Source organism: Melanerpes formicivorus, unplaced genomic scaffold, assembly GCF_026170545.1.
Source record: "Melanerpes formicivorus ecotype bairdi unplaced genomic scaffold, bMelFor1.0.p_v2 SCAF_2, whole genome shotgun sequence".
NCBI lineage: Eukaryota > Metazoa > Chordata > Aves > Piciformes > Picidae > Melanerpes > Melanerpes formicivorus.
Window position 1 is genome coordinate 47,383,732 of NW_027142354.1, and position 21,191 is coordinate 47,404,922.

General features: G+C 44.6%; 1 protein-coding gene across 2 annotated transcripts in view; it reads right to left on the reverse strand.

Annotated features, from left to right (window-relative positions):
• Positions 1–831: 831 nt before the first annotated feature.
• Positions 832–21,191, reverse strand: part of AFF4 (ALF transcription elongation factor 4) — a 58,128-nt gene continuing 37,768 nt past the window's right edge. Inside the window, exons 8-22 of one of the 2 annotated variants that reach the window (XM_068159076.1) lie at positions 20,526–20,546; positions 19,704–19,758; positions 17,759–17,796; positions 16,859–17,021; positions 15,432–16,352; positions 12,679–12,767; positions 10,859–11,090; positions 8,102–8,199; positions 7,493–7,556; positions 7,191–7,327; positions 6,730–6,801; positions 5,561–5,654; positions 4,384–4,427; positions 2,447–2,667; positions 832–1,498 (exon numbers count right to left, since the gene is read on the reverse strand). In XM_068159076.1, the coding sequence (XP_068015177.1) occupies positions 1,380–1,498; positions 2,447–2,667; positions 4,384–4,427; positions 5,561–5,654; positions 6,730–6,801; positions 7,191–7,327; positions 7,493–7,556; positions 8,102–8,199; positions 10,859–11,090; positions 12,679–12,767; positions 15,432–16,352; positions 16,859–17,021; positions 17,759–17,796; positions 19,704–19,758; positions 20,526–20,546 (2,368 nt within the window). In that variant the 3' untranslated portion in view covers positions 832–1,379. Of the gene's footprint in view, positions 1,499–2,446; positions 2,668–4,383; positions 4,431–5,560; positions 5,655–6,729; positions 6,802–7,190; positions 7,328–7,492; positions 7,557–8,101; positions 8,200–10,858; positions 11,091–12,678; positions 12,768–15,431; positions 16,353–16,858; positions 17,022–17,758; positions 17,797–19,703; positions 19,759–20,525; positions 20,547–21,191 lie in introns of both variants that reach the window. The other variant, XM_068159068.1, reaches the window with a different exon arrangement.

The window sequence follows — 21,191 nt, forward strand, 5'->3', positions numbered from 1 at the left end:
CTATTTCAAATTCCTGGTTTCTCGGTCAATGGGAAAGATGCAAATGAAGAGCTGTGGGAGGAACCCAACTGGTGTTGGGATTCTGAACCACCAAGGTGGGTCTCTTACGCGTCAAAGAATGACAAGCACGGGAACAAAAAAAAGGTGTCTGGAACGACCCGCCGGGGCGGGTTTCGAAGCGTCAAAGACAAAGCACGGAAACAGAAGGTGTTGTCGATGAAGAAATGCCAAAAAAACAAAAGGAAAGAAAAAAAAAACCAAAAAGAAAAAAAAAAAAAGAAAAAAGAAGAAAAGCAAACCCCAAAAAAGCACAAGATTGTCCTTGTCAGAAACCTTTCCTGTACGCATCGCACCCACCGGACCGAAGCTCCTTCCTACGCCTCGACTTCGACGCCGCCTGAACTGCAAATCGCTGTAATGTTTTGTGATTGTTATAGTGTTAAAACCCACGCTTGGAAACCACCTGGAAAAGGATCCAGAGCAGGTCCAGCTAAATAGTATTATTAATTATTATTATTATTAATTTTTTTTCTCTCTTTCTTTTTTTTTTTCTTTTTCTCCATATAAATTTTTTTTTCTTTCTTATAATTCATTTAAATGAAGTATCTTAATACGTAGAAGAATATCTGGCATTATTACTTTTTTACCCCACCCCCCCTCTATTCAGTACAAATTCTGCAATAATAAATCTGTAGTTGCCATTTATTAGTCGACTCCTAGGCATTAGGCATGGAAATGATGGTGTTCCTACGTTAGAACCTACCAACCCTAGTTCCTCTTACAGGCTCTACCACCACAAGACATTACAGAGTAACAAAGCTCACAACGTACTTAAATAAAGTGTCTAGGTTTAATTTTCCACTAAGTACTCAAAAAGGGTAGTTTTTGAGGGAAGAAATAGCTAAAAACTTGCCCCCAAATTGGGCTCTTCAAAATTAAAATGAAACAAACAAACAAACAAACAAAAAAAAAAGAAAAAAACCAACCAAACAAAAAAAAAGTCTTAAAATAAATAGGATTTAAACTGATTATTTCTGCATTGTGACTGGACTTCCAATGATCTATCCAGGATAGAACAACAAAACTACACTTTTAAATGTAGCAAAATTTAAAACACTTAAATAACTTAAAGTGGGAATACTGAACAAGTCCTTTGACCAGCTGATTTGGGGGGGGGGGGTGGGGAAGGGGGAGGGGTGGTAAAACACAAAACATGAGGATGGGAGACATGGGGGAAAGCATTCCTTGATCTTAGTGTCAACTAAGCAATGTGTTATGGCAGTCTTCCTTATTGACATGACACAGTGTTGTGGAGATAAAATCAGAGGCAGCGAGAAAAATGAACGCCTTGGGTTGTCCATTCCTTCAGCTCCGAGTTCTCACTTGGCATCCAGGCGCAGCCAGTGCAAGCCCTGCCGGGTGTAACGCACCAGCTCGGTCATGATGCTGGAGTTAAAAATCAGAGGGCCCATCACTTTGTCCAGTTCAGCAAAGAACTCTACAGAAACAACAGAAACACCAGTTAAAGCTGCCAGGGAAACCACACTCCCCTGATACCCTTCCTGAGCATCATCTTTAAGATAGGAGTAATCAAGTGATTATGGCTAGACCAAGTATTAGACAGAAGTGAGAAGAGGAAGAAATTCCTTACAGTGAGGGTGGGAGACACTAGAACAGGTTGCCCAGGGAGGTTGTGGATGCCCCCTTCTTGGAGACGTTCAAGGAGTTACATTCTATCAAGCATTGGATAGTCATGCACTGCTTTGGGGCGATGGCGTGAAGTTACAAGGTGCAGTTCTGCATGAAGTCATACAAGATATTAACACAGAATCCCAGATTGGTTTGGGTGGGAATGCACCTTTCAAGGTCATCTAGTCCAACATCCCTACAGTCAGCAGGGACAACTGCAACTAGGGCAAGTTGCTCAGAGTCCCAAACAACCTGACCTGCAATGGTTCCAGGGATGGGGCAGCAACCACATCTCTGAGCAACCTGGGCCAGGGTCTCACCACCCTCAGTGTCAAACATTTTTTCTTTCTCTCCAGTCTGAAATCTCCCTCTTTCCGTTTCAAACCATCTCCCCTTGTCCTGTCACAACAGGTCCTACTCAAAAGTCTGTCCCCAGCTTTCTGCTTGGCCTCTTTAAGCACCGAAAGGCCACCAGAAGATCTGCCTGGAGCCCTCTCTTCTTCAGGCTGAACAACCCCAACTCTCTCAGCCTGGCCTCACAGCAGAGAGGTACCACTGCAATCCAAGGTCTAACCATCCACCTAGACTAGATCAAGGCCACCCAGGGCCACATCAGGTTTGACTCCGAATGTCTCCTGGGACAGGGCCTCAACCACATCTCTGGGCAACCTGTTCCAGTATTTCACCACCCTCATTATGAAGAGCTTCCTCCTAATGTCCAACCTAAACCCACCCTGCTCCAGCTTCAAAGCATTACCTTTCTGTTCTTTAGACAGCTGTTCGGCTTGGTCCCAAATTTCAGTGGCATAGAGGAAGTTGGACGTAACTTGGACGTAGCTGGCTGCCATCTGATGGATCCTCTGGGGGATCGTCACCGAAGACCCGCTCCCTGAAGGGTTGGCTGCCCCAGAAGAGTAATTTCCTGAATTCCCTGGAGACAGCTTTGGAGAGACTGGAGAGGGCATCCCGACAGGCTTGCTGCTCCCCCAAAGACAAGGATCACACTGTTAAATGCATATCTGCTTATCCACGCACGTGAGGTACATCAGACTGCCAGATGCCCTCCAACACCTCTCCTCCCACATCTCAGAGCATGAGATGCTGGGACACTCCTGTTTTACACCTCAAGAAGTCAAGATTTGCCCTGAAGCAAATGAAATGAGGATGCTACAACTTTTAAGTTTTACCTTCACATCCAAAACCCAACCACCAAACCTCATCATCTCCTAACTGTGTCCAGCTCTGTGGCTCTCAGCACAGCAAGGATGTGAACCTGACAAAGACAGTGCAGGGGAGGCCTGGAGGGCTGAATCGTCTCTCCTACAAAGACAGACTGAGAGAGCTTGGGTTGTTCAGCCCGGAGAAGGCTTCTTGTGAAGACCCTCTTATGGCCTTCCAGTACCTGAAGGGGGCCTACAGGAAAGCTGGGGAGGGACTGTTTACAAAGATGTGGCAATAGGACAAGGGGCAAAGGGGCAATGGCTTTAAACTAGAGCAGGGTATATTTAAACTGGATGTTAGGAACAAATTCTTTCCCATGAGGGTGGAGGAACACTGGAACAGGTTGCCCAGGGAGGTAGTAGCAGCCCCATATCTGTAGCCATTGAAGGTCAGGCTTGATGGAGCTCTGAGCAACCTGATCTACTTGGGAGTGTCCCTGCTGACTGCAAGGGGGTTGGACTAGATGACCTTTGGAGGTTTCTTTCCACCCAGTGCCCTTGGAGGGGGAAAAGTATTAAATAAACCACCAAAACTCCCTGAGAAAAGTGATTTGTGTGCTAGAGAGACACTGCCTCTCTGTTTTGCAGCAAGGAGCTGTGATGTACCCTCTGCAGAGCACTCTGGCAAGCAGCAGTCTTCTAAACCTTTTTGTCAGAAAAATTACACAATCAGATCATGGAATGGGTTGGAAAGAACCTTCAAGATCATCTAGTTCCAAAGCCCCTGCCATGAGAAGGGACACCTTCCACTAGATGAGGTTAGTTGCTTGAGGCCTTATCCAGCCTGGCCTTGAACACCTCCCTGGGCAACCTGTTCCAGTGTCCCACCACCCTCAATGTCAAGAATTTCTTTTTAATCTCCAGTCTAAACCTCCCCTCTTCCTTTTCAAAGCCACTGTCCCTTGGCCCATCACCACAAGCCCTTGTAAAAAGCTCTCTTGTAGCCCCCTTCAGGTATTGGAAAATCTCCCTGAAGCGTTCTCTTCTCCAAGCTGAACAGCTCCAACTCTCTCAGCCTGTCCCCATAGGGGAGGTTTTCCAGCTCTCTGATCATGCTCATGGCTTCCTCTAGACCTGCTTCAGCAGCTCAATGTCCTTCATGTGCTGGACAGGACTGGACACAGTGCTCCCAGGAGAGGTCTCACTAGAGCAGAGGAGCAGAATCCCCTCCCTGTCCTGCTGCTCTCACTGCTTTTGATGCAGTGCAGCACACAGCTGCCCTCTAGACTGCCAGTGACCACTGCTGGCTCATGGTGAGTTTATCAGCACCTGGCACCCCTAAGTTTCCCTCCAGACTGCTCTTGAGCCACTCCTCTTCCACCCTGGATTTGTGCTTGGGATTATTCCAACACATCTCCACCCTTACAACAAGCTCCCCAAGACTTTCAAGAGTGAAAAGCTACTCTCTGAGCCCCCCAGGCACAGAGAAGCAGCCAGATGGTGAGAAATAGAGGTAACAGCTTTTACCACTCACCTTCCCATGCCAGGTGATGGTGCTTGAGAATTGTTGAAGGAGTTCTGCTTGGGGGGGGAAGAAAAAATTTGTCACCTGATTGATGTTTATACTTGAACTAGTTAAGACTTTAGCTGGTGATTTAATTGGTTATTTCACAACAAATTAATTGTTGCAGTTTTTATTGGAAGCAATTACTAGCATTCTGAATTATATCACAGTAAATTCAAGTTTGGCAAGGTATCTTTTTTTCCCTGATGTCTAACAGACAAATGATGGGATTGTTTTAACAACACAAAAAAGGGCACTGGAGCAGTCCTCTGTTCTAACCAGTAGATCCCACTGCCTCTTATAAAAACATTTGGGTTTTTTTTTCAGCCCATTAATAGGAAGAAATTTGCTACTGCAGGCATTGAATGATTAAAGATGTCTCAGAGAAGCTGACATGTCAGACACATGAGAAGCCTGCTCCCTCTCAGTATTGAAAGGGAACAGAGGGTTTCAGAAACTCAGTGACTTTAGTTACTTATCCCCAAGTGTTCCTTTGAAAATCTCAGCATAGATTGAGGCCTGAGTAACATCACAGAGGTGCTGTAAGTGGTTTTCTCATCTTCAGCATCTTGACTGAAATCCATTCAGAGGATGTGCCTCTTCATCTCCTTCCCCTGACAGCACTTTTAAATCAGTTGTACAGGAATTTATCTAAAACTCACTGGGGATGGGAAGTGGTGAATAATTAAATATCAAACAGCCCATTGCAAACAGCAAAAATCCAGAAAGACTAATTTGGTTTTGAATGAGAAGCTGGCTCTGGTGGCAGCTTTGGTGCAGGCTGAGTAGGGGCAGCCCACATAATCCACCCCAGGAGCCCAAATTTCTTTAAGTCTAAACTGTGATGTTTCAGCAAGAAGAACATTTTAAAATGCTGCTTGAAGGCTACTGAACTTATTAAGAAGGACAAAAGTTAGATCAAATTATTAATAGAGAGCTCTCATACTAAGATCAGCAGGGTTCTGACAGCCACGCTGTCCCTTTCCAGCTTTACACTATTCAACTTCAACACACTCAGGGCCCAGTTCTAAAAAGGGCACGTTCCAAGTTCCCATGTAACAACTTGAACAGTGGATTCATGGATTTGAAGTGCAGAAGAGCTTTAATTTGATCATGTTGTAACACTTTAAAAAAGATATGCAATTACCTTCAGATGTTCAGTCAGGGTTTTAGAGTACTTCAATGCACTTTCCTTTTTCAGTTTGAAAAGCCTTAGGTATAGCAGAGACTGGCACCGCAGACTGACCAGAGACACAACAACAAAACATTCAGTTAAAGGCAGGTTTAACGTCAGGGATTGAAGCTCAGACACACAGCAGCTGTGCTTTTAAAGCTCACTCAGACAAGTCTCAAGTTTTAACTCAATGAAAAAAATCTTTAAGTGTCTTTTAATTCTCAAGGGATTAAACTCAGCTCTGTGTGCTTAAGATGAAGCTATACTTTGGAGTGATCTTGCTGATAAACAGCTCTGAGCTTAGGAGACAACACTAAGGTACTTCCTGGACAAGGATTTAATTTGTTTTGCTCATGTTAGGACACACTGAGTCTAAAGCATTCTGCCAAGGCCTCTCCTTTAATTTCTACCTGACACAAACTGCTTATGGTCTACACCTGCTGACCTAGAGAGCTAAGGACAATTCTGTAACACCAGCTCAAATTGTGACTTGGGTGAACACATAGGAAAGATTCTTATCCTTTTGCTGTTACTCCTTTCATAGATTCATGGAGTGTTTCGGATTGGAAGGAACCTTAAAGATCATCCAGCTCAAACCACCCTGCCTCAGGCAGGGACACTTTGCACTAGACCAGGTTGCTCACGGCCCTGTCCAACCTTGCCTTGAACACCTCCAGGGAGGGGGCATTCATGATGTCCCTGGAAAACCTTTTCCAGTGCCTCACCACCCTCACTGTAAAGAATTTGGATGTGACCTTCATCAACATCCCCTCTGCCCCAGCTGACAGAAATCAGCCATAGAGCATTAATCTTTACCTACAGCCAAGTGGAAAATGTGTGTAATTAGATCACAAACAGAGAACTCAGTGGGTATTCGGAACAATGTCTTTCCTGCAAGAGTGGTGAGGCACTGGAACAGGTTGCCCAAGGAAGTGGTGGAGTCACCATCCATGGAGCTGTTCAAAAAACATGTGGACATAGCACCTGGGGACATGTTTTAATGGCCATGGCAGTGTTAGGTTGATGTCTGGACTCCATGATCTCAGGTCTTTTCTAACTAGAACACTTGAAATCTGTGATTTCACACAGCTCAAACATCTGAAACTCATGAGAGCAGAGTGTTGGGCTAAGAAGACACATACCAAAGCACTGCTAGCCTTTTATCTGCAGCCGTAGCATCTGGTGCCAAGTAATTCTTCAGTTTCATAGTGTATCTGCAAACAAAGGCAGCAAGTAAGCAACCAAATGAAGATCACAGCATCAGTTACCAATCACACAACACCAACACGCTTGGGAGCTACGAGCTTCAATTCTCTTCATCCCAAGAACCAATTTCAGACCCTAAACAAAATGCTGACTAACTGGAATAATTCTGATTTTTGTGTTGTGCTGTAGAGAGACTCCAAGAGGCTTAGCAGATAGCATCTACAGCTTCAGCACAACACTTGCAGCCTCAGAAACTGGAAGGAATCGAGGAGTGATCCAGTTTTACTGGAAAATGAGAAGAGAGCTCAAATGTTGGTGGCAAAACTGAGCTAGCAACTCTGATTTCCAGAGTTCTTCCCCACCCACCTGGCTTTTGTACAAGCTTTGAAGTACTCACTTGATTAATTCCACAGTTTCTGAATACATAGGGAACGGGGACTTGGATTCCTGAGCATTTTTCTCCAATGCATTCCCACACTCAATGAACGACACCACAGCATCTAGGTAGTACACAGCCTTCTCAAACCTGTCAGACTGAGGAGATGGGGGGGAAAACAAAACAAACACAACAACTTAAGGACAAAAATCAGAGAGAAAAGACAATAAAACTCCAGCACAGAAGGGCAGCAAAATGGTAAAAGCAGTAAACAACCCCCAGTATGATGTGCAAACACCAGTAAGGATTGGAGATTGGCTTACCAAAGCATCTGCATTATGTTTTAACTTCTTTGCTTCCTGTAAATAATGATCAGCTGAGTAAGTCCTGCAACAGAGGAGACAAATTCATAGACTCAGCTATTAGTTGCATTTCCTTTCATGACTGAAGTTTCTGAATGCTGTCAAGTTTTGCATTCCTTTGTCTTAATTCGAGTTACAGGAGCAACACTACGCTGAAACTGGTCAAGAAGTTGTCAATAACTGAGTAAAGTGAATAATACAGCAAATAAAAATAAGAGTTTGATGAAAAAGTAAAATAGAAAGGTAAGTTAAAAATAAAAAGAGTAAATAGTAAGGAAACAGTTGAGCAGTATGATTAGTGTTTAAAAACAGAACAACCCAGAGCTATTTAAGTCCCCTGCATGGTCCTTTTAAGCTCAGCAGGAATGCAGAGGGCAGGCTGCAGTTCCTCCTCAAGGATCATGCTGCCTGCCAAAGCAACAGGGTGCAGTCAGACAGCACATGGCTGCAGGAGCAACAGAGATGACTGAGCTTGACTTCTTGTGTGAAGCAAAACCACACCTCTTCCTGGCAGGTAGCTAACTGAGATTCACCACCCACAAAGGGAAAGGCACCTTTTGCTGCTCTTACCTATCATCAAAAACAAGTTTTGCTCTTCTTGACTTTGAGCTTTCTGTAGCTGGAGCGGACACAGGAGGGCAGCTGGATGAATTGTTCAGAATCTTTTCCTGAAAGGAAAATTGTTGCTAAGTAAGAAATGCTAAGAACAGTTAAACAGTTATCTGCCTTCAAGAGAAGCATTTGTTGCACAAATTTCTCCCATGACTTCGTGCATGATATGTAGCAGTATCAGTTCTGCAGCTGCTTTAGATGCTCTTCCCCACAGTAACACAGCTCCCATGAGGCTTTCACCTAAAGCTGGCATAGAAACAGACAGAGGCTGTAGTCAAGCTCCTCACTCTAATACACCAGGAGACCTCCATTAGAAGCTTTCTAGATGCACCCAGGTCTGGGAAATCCTTCCCTGAATCTCCCATATCACTGTTTCTAAGCCCTGTTTTTCCACCTGTCAAAGAAATGCTGACTGCATTTATGATTTCTAACACCACCACACTCATACACTCTGCTGAATGTCTCTGCCTTGAAAATATAACAATGGATTTTTGGAAGGATAAACATCAACTTCAAGGGGAAAAGCTATCTGTCCTCACAACACACTGCCCTTGCTCCTCTAAATTATACAGGGCTCAACATGTTGATGGTTGGACTCAATGATCTCAGAGGTCTTTTCCAACCAAAACAATTCTGTGATTTTTATGACACCTTAGGCGAAAGATTGGACATGAGAAACATTTTGTGCATGAAAAGTGAATCCATTTTTAGTAGCTAAACAGCATAAAACAACTCCCAGATTTGTCTGTCTTTTCTGCTCCCCTGATTCACCATGCCCAAAGGCCATCTCTCCAGATGTATTTTATAACCTACATTTATCAGATTATTGCTAGCCAAAAGGACCCTAGAGCTGCAAGGCACCAGCTCTACACTGTGCTATCTACCACTGTACCATAGAAACAAGAACAGAATGTGCCATGCAGTGCAGGAGGAGCAGATTCTACTTCAAGAGGCATGACTAAGCATATCTGAGGTATAAAATGATAAACATCTCACAAATTAACAACTGGCTCGGGGACATTTCCATGCTGAAGAACAAAGAGAGGGAAAAGCCTCAGCCTGTAAGGTAAATTCACTATCTCCAGCTCCTGGAAGTGTCTCACAGACACACACAACCCTGCCAGGCTCCAAAAATTTGCTGGGATTGGCATCTGACCTAACAAAGCCCATCTCCCAGCTCAGATACTCAAGAACTCCACCCTGATGACTAAGTTACTTTCTGCTGTTGCTAATACCTATTTGCTGCTTTCCTCCTCCCCAAATCAATTATCTTTCCTGAACATTTTCAGCCTTTGCCACTAAGGTTTTTGGAGACTGCAAATCCAGCCCTCAAGGTCTAACAGCTGCTTAAAGCCCCAACCCTTCCCAGGTAAACACTGTGCTCCACAACTGGCTAGGTAACAGAGTCTGCTGTTCAAATGTATTCAATACCCTCTCAGATGTTCTCACAGGCTCCTTTGCTGTCCAGCAATAGAATAGAATAGAATAAACCAGGTTGGAAGAGACCTTCAAGATCATCACGTCCAACCTATCACCCAACACCACCCAATCAACTAACCCATGTAACCAAGCACCCTGTCAAGTCTCCTCCTGAACACCTCCAGTGACGGCGACTCCACCACCTCCCCAGGCAGCCCATTCCAATGGGCAATCACTCTCTCCATGTAAAACTTCCTCCTGACCTCCAGGTCATACTGACAAATTAGCACAGTAAAATGTACTGACCTAAGAGTGTTATTTTCCTCTAATTCCATCAAATCTAAAGTATCTTCCCAACCTAAATCTTCTAAAACCCATTTTCTGCACCATTCCCAAAATGGAATTAAAATACTCTTTCTGTGGTCCTACAATGTCATAAAATGAAAGCAACAGTTTCACATCCCAGTGCTGAGTGTGGACCAAGCTCCTGCTCTCCTTAAGAAAAAATCAGAAGATCTGTATTTGGCTCTGATGAGACAAGAGTAACTTCACTGTTCCATTTATCATTGTGTAAACAGCTTTCTAATGATAGCTCTCATTAACAAATTAATAAATAAGCAGCATCAGTAATCAGAGAATGACTGAACACATTTCACTAATTAACAGGAGAAATTGGTAGGAATAAGCACTAATATTCCACTCTTCCTCAAGTTGTTTTCCAATTTATAGACATCTAGGGGACTTAATCACTTTGAGATTAAACAATTCATACCCCAAATTAATTACATTTTAACTTGAAGTGCTAATTATTGTTTAGACCACACAGAGCACATCAAACAAGCCCTATGAGGAGAGGCTGAGGGAGCTGGGGTTGTTTAGCCTGGAGAGGAGGAGGCTCAGGGGTGACCTCATTGCCCTCTACAACTACCTGAAAGGTGGTTGTAGCCGGGAAGGGGTTGGTCTCTTCTCCCAGGCAACCAGCACCAGAACAAGAGGACACAGTCTCAAGCTGTGCCAGGGGAGGTTTAGACTCCAGGTGAGGAGAAAGTTCTTCACCGAGCGAGTCGTTCATCATTGGAATGGGCTGCCCAGGGAGGTGGTGGAGTCACCGTCCCTGGAGGTGTTCAAGAGGAGATTGGACGTGGCACTTGGTGCCATGGTCTAGTCATGAGGTCTGTGGTGACAGGTTGGACTCGATGATCCTCGAGGTCTCTTCCAACCTTAGTGATACTGTGATACTGTGAAACTGCCGAGCAAAGAAGCAGGTTCAAGGTGTTTAGAGAAGGAGCCCTTTACCTTGGTTTCCTTAGCACTGCTAGAACCCTTCCCCTCTGTCTTCTTCTGTTTAGAGGAGGAGCTGCTTTTACTGCTACTCTCCTTGCTGGGGTTGCTGCTGGATTTTAAGGATGACGACTGACTGACTGTCCTCTTTCGGGAGCCATGTTCTTGTTTGATGTCTTTCTGCAGGACTGGGGCAGCAGGAGAGGGCAGCAAATCCTTCTCTTTAACAACGCTTGGCTTTGAAGACCTGGATAAAAGGAACACATTCAGGCTTGGGGTTTCTTTCCTCACAGAAAAATAATAAAACCTGAAAGCAATGAAATAAAAAGACCCCCAAACCCCATCAGCAGAGCATATTTGATTATGACTACTTTAAATTTAAACTGTACTTATTTCTTTTTCAGCCAACAACTTCTTTTTTAGACCCAGCAAACCAGCTATGGAGGCAAAGAAAAGAGGTGAGAAGGTTTGTCTCAAGCCAGATTGGAGTTTATTTGCACCCTTTTCTTTGTTCTGACCTGAAAACACAGCAGACAAGTTCTAACCATAAAACCACATCCCTACAACAGCTCTTAAGAAAACAGCCTCAACACTTACAACCTAAGAAACTGATGCCAACGTCAGCGCCAGGCTGTCTGTTGCAGAGCAGTCAGCCTGACAGCTCAGAAAACAAACAGATGGGGCCAGATAAATTTTCTTCTGGAACCCAGGAAAGTGGAAAGATTTCTCAGCAGAGCCTTTCAGTACACCTTTACTTTGGCTGCTGAGGGCTGTTGGCTGTTCCTAGCTTCCCATAGTAATTATTCCTACACATTGTTTTATAGTTCCATTTAATTAAGTGCCTATGGGTAAGTGCACTGGCAATGCAGCAAAGATCAGAAATAAGAGGTAAAATAAAAGCATAAACCCAGCTAGAAAGGTATCTGTTCATTCCACATCTGCTTCCTACCAAACACTGAGCCCCTGTTTGACTCAGAATGGGCAAATAAGGTTTCTAGCACCTGATGTGCTGCAGCTTCTCACAGATGTGGAATCTGGCAATTGCTACAGAAATATTTTCCATGACATAATTCCACCAGTTTTCAGTGGCTTGATCTGAAAGAGCAGAATTTTAAAAGGTGGTGGAAAAAACTCCTTACTCTTTCCTGTGCTTTAATGCTGACCAAGAAATAAGTCAAATAAAAGCATAACAGCTACTACAGAAAGCATAGAAAACTACAGCAATAAAGTAAACAAAGTAAAAGAGTCTTAAACCATGTGAATCATTTGCTAATTTTGTAGTTTTTTGCCTTTGTCTCACTCACTTTTTTCCTTAGCTAATCAATTATTAAGTAAATGAGGCTAAATCCATGGATCCAAACCTCACAGCATCACAAAGTGCTATGGTGAAGGGACATCTGGAGATCTCAATGCCATCGGCTTCCCAGACAATGTCAGGCAAGTGATTTAAAAACTTGCTAAAAGGGGAATTTAAAAGCAGAGATTTTGCAAGCTAGATGCACAGCTGGGCCCTGAACCAGAACCAAACTCCACTCTGTATCAGAGAAGTACCAGGAAGGATACATTTCCTAACACCCCAACCCCTCAAGTGAGGAGTTACTTTACTTCTGTTCCATAAAACACTCAACCTTGGCCAGTGTATTTGGTTAAGTTTGGTAATTTCCACCAACTACTAACAGAAACTCTGCAGTAAATCTGTCTGAAAGGGAAGAATTTTACCCATTGACTGAGGAAACACTTGTTGAGAGAGGGTGGGGGAGAGGGGAGAAGACAAGCACCCATCTTCTCCTTGATCACCCTGAGCCTTTGATGTTGGAAACAGCCAAGATACTCACTCCCTACTGCTAGAAGTCTTGTGTCCTGATGGAGCTTTTTCTTCCAGTTTCGTTTTCTTGCTTTCACTGGCTCTGTTTTCATCCTCATTCTGAATAAAGCAAACAAGAAACACATCCAGGCAAACGTCCACATTTACAGCTTGACCGAGAGTGGCAGTTTCACGTGAAAAACTTCATTTAGCAGCTGTTTTGCAGTGCACAGAGCAGAAGATACACACAGACCACAGAAATGTCCTCTACAGCATCTTTTCCATATCAAACATTTGACCACACCCTGATATTGGAACACAGTAAGTAACAAAGCCTGGCTTCTAAAGTACCAACCTGCACGAAAGAAGTAGAAACTAAGTTGTTAGTTTTAGCACAAGTACATTAATCACCACAAATATCTGCCAAGGGCTTCCATAGCATCATGCTTAGGCTGGAAAAGCCCTTTTTAAGATCATCAGGTCCAACCATTTTAACCTAAGACTGCCAGGTCACCACAAAAGATAAGGAGGCAGATTAAATTGTGTGGAGTCTAACAGAGGTGTCTGATGAATGCCAGAAAAAGGTAAAAGTCTTGCAGTCTATTAAAGTAAGCTCAGAGAGGTTGAAGACTGGATTTTAGTATAAATTTAATCTGAAAGTCAAAGGGTCTTGAAGGTAAATATCTGAGCTGTCTTCAGCAAGCATCAGTACAATGAATAAAATGGAAAACAGAACCCCACAGAATCACAGAAGGCCTCAGGCTAGAAGGGACCTTAGAGATCATCTGCTCCAATCTCCCCCAGCCACAGGCAAAACCACCTCTCAACTGGACAGGGTTGCCCAGGGTCTCATCCAACCTGGCCTTGAACATCCCCAAGAAAGAGACATGCACAACCTTCCTGAACAACCTGAACTGCAGAAATTCTTCCTAAGATCCAGTCTAAACCCATTCTCCCTCAGCTCCAAACCATTCCCTCTTGTCCTATTGCCAGACATCCTTAGGGAAAGTCCCTCGTAATCCAAATTCAAACCTTTTGGTTTCAGTTTTGTTACACCCAAGTGGTGACAGTTGTGTACTGGGCAATCACAAACCTACAAGCTGGAGGGCTCAGGGAAAGGGTAGGTTTTCCTTTACTTGTCATGAAAAAGGCCCAGGTATGCAGCAGTGAAGCACTAGAGAAATCTGAAGATCAGAACCAATTATGAACCAGGGTATTTGCTGGCATAAAGCCTAAGTTTAACTGGTCTTGCCACAACCTGCTCTGAATGACCTGATAGAATCCTTTGATTTGACACAGGAACAAAGTCTTACAGCTCTATCAAAATTAAACTTTCATGATGCAGTCTAGAGTAGTACAGCAATTTTTGAACCCCTGAACCAGGGCTTCACAGTCCTAACTAACTTCATGGAAACCAGAAATGCATAAAATCTCTTTGGACCATTTGAGTCCATCAGTCACAGGTTTGTTCTTTGTCTATATTCTGAGGTTCATAGAAAGGTTCAGGTTGGAAAGGATGGCAAAGATCACCCAGTTCCAAACCACTGCTATGGGCAGGGACACCTTCCACTAGACCAGGTTGCTCAAGGGCCCATTCAGCCTGGCCTTGAGCACATCCAGGGAGGGGGCATCCAAAACCTCCCTGGGCAACCTGTTCCAGTGTCTCCCCACCCTCACTGTCAAGAATTTCTTCCTATCTCCAGTCTAAATCTGCCCTCTTCCTGGCCTGAAGAGCAGTTTTAAATGACACCATCAACTACCTCTTACCATTCCTCCTCCAAGAGTGTTAATCCTCTTCAGTTACCCCACTGACTCCTGTCCATTTCACTGCCCTCAAGCATTCCTGCTTTTTATTTAGAGTTAGAAATATTAAATGTTGGGGTTTTTAAAAGATTAATCATTATGGAGAGGTCCCTCTGCTCCCAGTAAAGCAGCCCCACCCCCACCCTGAGATGATGGTTCCTGCTGCTGCCATGCCCCAGGCCTCTTTCTGCCCCATCCCTTATCCTGACAATATGCAACTGCATGATTCACTAGTTCAAGGAGCTGATCCAGCTGAAAAATGCCCCTTTTTTTTTTGTTTCCAGATGAATTTTCCATTGGATCAGCTGCCTGATCCTGAGCTGGCCTGCAGTGCAACAGGGACTGGTGCCAGATCAAGTGGAGACATGAAAGGGCAGGAGTAGAGGCAGAGAAGCTCTAGCTACAGTGCTAACACTCCTACAGCTGCAACTTTCTCCTTTCCCCTCTTCAAGAAAAAAATCCCAGTAATCCCTACTGGAACACTACAGGAATGGTCAGTGTTTTCTACACAATCCCAGTAATCCCTACTGGAACACTACAGGAATGGTCAGTGTTTTCTACACAATCCCAGTAATCCCTACTGGAACACTACAGGAATGGTCAGTGTTTTTCTACACAAACCAGGTAGCCAAAATCATCTTCTAAGCTGCTCAGAGCCACTGTCATGGCATATGAGCTGGATTACTGGGCCACACACCTGCCACCAGTAGCAATCCACTAAGACAACAGGCAAATCTCTCTACAAAGTGATTTGCAGACTCATAGAACAGTTTGGGTTGGAAGGGACCTCAAATATCACCCAGTTCCAACCCCCCTGCCGAGGACAGGGACACCTTCCACTAGACCAGGCTGCTCAAGGCACCATACAACCTGGCCTCGAACATTCCAGGGAGGGGAGCATCAACAACCTCCCTGGGCAACCTGTTGTAGTGTCTCACCACCCTGACTGCCCAGAATTTCTTGCTAACCCCCAGTGATCACCTGCTTGTGTTTCCTTTTGCCTTTCGTTGAACTTTTGTCAGCCGGCTGCTTCTGGGATTCTCGGGCATGTTTCTCGGGCACGATTTTCTTTTCCACTTTGGGTGCATCAGCATCCTTGTAAGGCTTCCCTGGTATTCTTGTTAAGAGGCTCAGGTCAATCTTCACAATAAGTGGGTACCTTTCATCAGGATCACTGAGGGGTGAAAGAAGCTCTTTCTCTTCCATAGGAGAGAACATTCTTTGCCGAAAAGAAAAGCTGTCATCCTCCTCCATGGAAGATTTAACAGGAGTCCTATTGCTCTCAGAGTATTTGGGTGTTTGTGATGAAGGAGGCAGGCTCTCGTTTTCATCTGAATCAGAGGATGAGGTATCTGTTTCTATGAATTCCCTGGATTTTTGGGCAGTTTTGCTTGAAGCCTTGTATTTCTTTTTCTCTGTCGTAGGCCGAGGGGAAGATTTGGGCTCTTTCTTTATATTGGGTTTCCTGGAGCCTTTGGTGGCTGCCTTATGCCTGTTTGGGGGTATAGTTGTTGCTATGTCTACTGGGGTTTCACTTTCTATTTTAAGACCTCCTCTAGGCTCTTCAACAGATGTCTTTTCTGCTTTCTTGGGCTGCTTTTTACCTACAGTCCTCCTCTGTGTCGAGCTGTCACTCTGGGCAGGTGATTTCTGCCTGCCGCGGCTGCTCTCTGAGCCCTTCTGGGTAGGTTTGGAATCTCGCCCGGGTGTCGAAGAAATGGAATCCTTGGATCCACTTTGGTCAGCGTATCCACTCCCTGTCCCCTGATCCCTTCCCTCTTTTTTATAGCCTTGGGAAGATGGGATATTGCTGTCCACAGAAGAAGCTGGTGACACTTTATGTGAGTTCACTTTATTCAACCAGTTATCCAGTTGCCACTTGTTTGTTGGAGGCGGCTCTGGCTAAAAACAAAAGCAAGAAACCACTGTTAGGTAAAATATTTCCCACTTCTCCCATCCTTTCCACAGCACAGACGTGTGTCAAAGCAAGAGCTACACCATAGAAACAAAGATAAACAAGGAATGAAATGCAGGTTGATGAATACAAATAACTGCTGTCATTTTTCCTTCAACTGGAGCAGCTGCTAGTAACAGGCACGACTTGCTGCCACAGCTTCCCAGACCAAAAACCTGCAGTTTTAGGGACTGTCACCTTACCTAACTTCTGCTCTACAGCAGGGTGCAAATCACCTCCAGTTCAAACATCAAAAGCATGCTTATGTAGAGAACTGTTACATTTCCAATTACAGGTACCTCATCAGAATAAACCTGCTGACAAAATGATCTCACACTTGTCAGGCTGTTGCTTTTCTTGAAGTCAGTTTGAGGATTTAATTCATTTTTCCTGTTTTTAAAACTCAGGATTAATGCCAACCTAATGAAGAGAGCTCAAATGTGTCAAACCCTACCTCGGGGGATGCACTCTGTGATGGTTCATTAGCTTCACTATCACTGGAACTGCTTTCACTTTCAGAGTCAGATCCTGAACTGCTCTCAGACCCACTGTGGCTGCTCGAGTCATCCCTTGAATTATCTGCTCCTTCACTGTTATGCTGTGAAGGTTCAGAATTACTGAAAACAAAAACGAGGGGAAAAAAAATAAACACACAAGACAGAAACAGCTGCTAGAAGTCCTTTGATTAGCAAGAATAAAACATCCTGGTTTAATTAACATTTACTACAAAATTCACGTAACTGACCGCAGCTCGCCCTGGAAACAAGCAACAGGCTTTGTTGTTACACACTTCCAATTCACAGCATATTCACTATTTACACAACCACTGAATTGATTTGGTTGGAAAAAACCTCTAAGATAAGAGTCCAAGCCCAGAATCCCGGCATGGTGGAGCTGGAAGGGACCCCTGAAGATCACCCAGTCCAACCCCACTGCTAAAGCAGGGCACCCACAGCAGCTTGCCCAGGATCACAATGGTCAGGAGGGGTTGGAAGCTCTCCAGAGAAGGAGACTCCACAGCCTCTCTGGGCAGCCTGCTCCAGGGCTCCAGCACCCTCACACCACAGAATTTTCTCCTCCTGGGAGAAAATGGATGGAACCTCCTGGGTTCCAGTTTGTGCCTGTTGTCCCATATCCTGTCCCTGGATACCACTGCCCCCCATCCTTCAGCTCTTGCTGAGCCTTGAGAAGATCCCCTCTCAATCTGCTCTTCTCCAGGCTCAACAGCCCATCCATATCATCTTTCTCTCTAGCAAAGAAAGCAAGCCAAGATGTTTTAGCAATGAGATCAAGTGCTGACTGAGCTAACATCAGCCCTGACCCGGCTATGCTGCAACGCCCCAGGAATGCCTACCTTCCAGGTGTGCTCCTTGGCACCGTCTTATCGCAGTCCTGCAATTAAGAAACACAGCGTGAAGCTTCCAGAAGTTATTTAGGACTGAATACACAATTAAGTTGCAAAACAGCAATTTAGAGACATTAATTTATTTCTTTAAATATTATTTACCCAGAATGGCATCTTCATTCAGTGCTTGCAGCAGTTTAAATTGTCTGCACTTCCCTTGTACAGAAAGAAGTAGTTCTTTTTCTCCAAGTTTTCACCACAAAGAGTCCTGACTGCAGTTCTAAGAGTTGCTATTCCCACCTCTCACTAAAACCATGCTTCCACCTTTTTGAAGCAGATAATTCAACATTTTACACTGCCCAGCCCAAGGCACCAGGAGCTAAACAGCTAAATGTACTCTCTGCAGCTTTTCCACAAGGAGAAAATCAAGTACCAGAACTGGGAAGGGGGAAAAAAAGAATCAAGAGAGGAGGATGAATTGCTGCTGAGGAGCACAGACCCCCACAGGTTATTTTTAATTTAACATGTTAAATGTCATTGCTGGCAGAAGCTGCTCAAAGTTAATACTGACAAAGAGGAAAAGAGACTTCTTGATAAAAATAAAGCCGCTGCTACACTCCCAGTTGCAGATACAGCCTTCCTTTATCATCCCAAGCTACTAATCATAGAATGGCTTAGGTTGGAAGGGACCTCAGAGACCATCTACTCCAACCTCCCCTGCCATTGGCAGGGATGCCTCTCAACCACACTTGGCTGCTCAAGTCCTCACCCAACCTGGCCTTCAACAACCCCAGGGAAGAGGCACCCACAACCTCCCTGGGTAACCTATTCCAGCATCCCATCACCTTTGTACTGAAGAACTTCCTCCTAAGATCCAGTCTAAACCTACTCTCCCTCAGCTTTAAAACCATTCCCCCTTGTCCTACTGTGAGACACCCTTACAGAAAGTCCCTCTCCAGCCTTCCTGTAGGATCCCTTCAGGGATTGGAAGGCAGCTGTAAGGTCCCTCCAGAGTCTTCTCTAAGGTGAACAACCCCCAGCTCCCTCATAGCAGAAGTGCTCCAGCCCTTGGATCATCTTTGTGGCCCTACTCTGGACTCGCTCCAACAGCTCTGTGTCCCTCTTATGATGGGGACACCAGAACTAGACACAGATGTTCATACCATGTACTCTTTAGCTAGAGAAGCAGAACATTAAAGTTTTATCTTTGACTGCTGGGCCACTCTATATGTTTTGAAGTGCACTACTGCTCTTTTATATTGAGAAAGACTTTTAAACTCAGTAAACCAAGATTTGTGAGATGAAAGCACACTGTTTGCACAAACTAAGTTGTTTCCCCCCAGGTTTACAGTGAGAAATACTTGAGGTTTGTCTAAACATATTCTATTTGATTTTTGTTTATTCATCATAGAATCACTAAGATGGGAAAAGATGTCTAAGATCATCAAGTCCAACCTTCTACCCACAACCTCCATGACCATGCCCCCAAACTGCCACAGTTGCTTGTTTTTTGAACACCTCCAGGCATGTGACTCCACCACCTCCCTGGGCAGCCTGTTCCAACGCCTGACCACCCTTGCAGCAAAGAAATTGTTCCTCATGTCCAACCTAAACCTCTCCTGGTGCAGCTTGAGGCCATTCCCTCTTGTCCTGACACTAGTTACTTTAGAGGTGAGGACACCAGCCTCACTCCAACCTCTTTTCAGGGAGTTGTAGAGCAATGAGTTCCCTCAGCTGCTCCTCACCAACCCCATTCTCCAGACCCTTCACCAGCTTCGCTGCCCTTCTCTAGACCCACTCCAGCCCCTCAATGTCCTTCCTATACTGCAGTAACCCAAACTGGACATACACTGGACATCATAACTCCCCTCTGAAGCTGCCCAGTTTGCTGTTGGAGCATTGAACATTGCTCAAGTACTGCACAGTTCTTCTGACAGTTGTTTGAGGAACATACCTGCTCTCCATCGCTGTCTTCACTACTGCTAAGTTTTAAGTCATCTTTCAACATACTGTAAGTAAAAAGGGAGAAAGTGAGACAAGTTCTTCCATGTACTTTAATTACTTCCAAAGCATTTGCCTCGATTTCAACATGCTATTGTTTATACAACGAAGCAGGCTGCGTGGGTGAGATCCACAAGATGCCATTCTAACATTTCATGGGCAAGAATGGTGAGCTAAGTCATTCTTTGGAGAAGAATAAGGATTCCAGTGCTTTGGCTGCTTAGCCCATTCTGTTCAATTTAGAAAGGAAATTTGCTATGATTTATTAATGCAGGAGGAGTTAATTTCACAGATTCACAGAATGGTTTGGGTTGGAAGGGACCTCAAAGACCATTGAAGTTCCACCCCCCTGCCATGGGCAGGGAGACCTTCCACTAGATCAGGTTGCTCAAGGCCTCATCCAACCTGGCCTTGAACACCTCCAGGGAGGAGGCATCTACAACCTCCCTGGGCAACCTGTTCCAGTTTCTCACCACCCTGACTGTGAAGTACATACTGTGTATGTTCAACTTAGACACAATGGCCTAGCATTCTGTTTTAAATACAATCCAGAGAGCTCACACTTGTGACTGTTTCCTGTCTTGTGACAACAGTGCAACTGACCTGAGCCATAATTATTTTATTACTATTCTTCAAAGCCGTATTTGCTCATGATAGTCACACATACACACACTGATTCAAACACAGGAAATATGCAAACACACTGAAAAGCAGGGTACAGGGCCTTTATGTTTACCAAAACAACCCCTTTGAGTATAAAAATAAAGTGTCTTACTCTGTCTGGTTCGATTCACATCTGGGGAAAGGAAAAGACAAAGGATTAGAAGTCTAACACTTGCATTCATTGTCATTATACCAATGCTTCATTTTGAATTTCACACTGTAACTGTTTAGCTGAAGATGTTTTTTTCTCCTGTTCAGATGGAACCTCCTGGGTTTCAGTTTGTGTCCATTGCCCCTTGGCCTGTTACTGGGCACCACTGATAGTAGTCTGGCCCCACCTGCTTCCCCCCAAAAAGGTCCTTTAGCTCTTGCTGAGCATTGAGAAGATTCCCCTCTCAGGCTGCTCTTGTCCAGGTCTCTCAGCCTTTCCTCCTCAGAGATGCTCCAGGCCCCTCAGCATCTTTGTAGCCTCGACTGGACTCTCTCTTGAACTGGGGAGTCCAGAATGGGACCCAGTACTGCAGCCTTACTACGGCAGGGTAGAAAGGAAGAAGAACCTCCTTCAACCTTCTGGCCACACTCTTCTTCGTGCCACCAAAATGCTAGGGCTGTGTGCATAACTAACACACATGTATGTCTGTCACTTAAGAGACTGAGGAGAAGAAACTTCACTTAGATCCCAAGCAGAGTTCACCATCTCCTCCCACAAAAAAAACAGTTCCCCATCCTATTTGTGCAACTGCTACCAGCTGCTTCCAGCCAACGGCTCTGCAGTGCA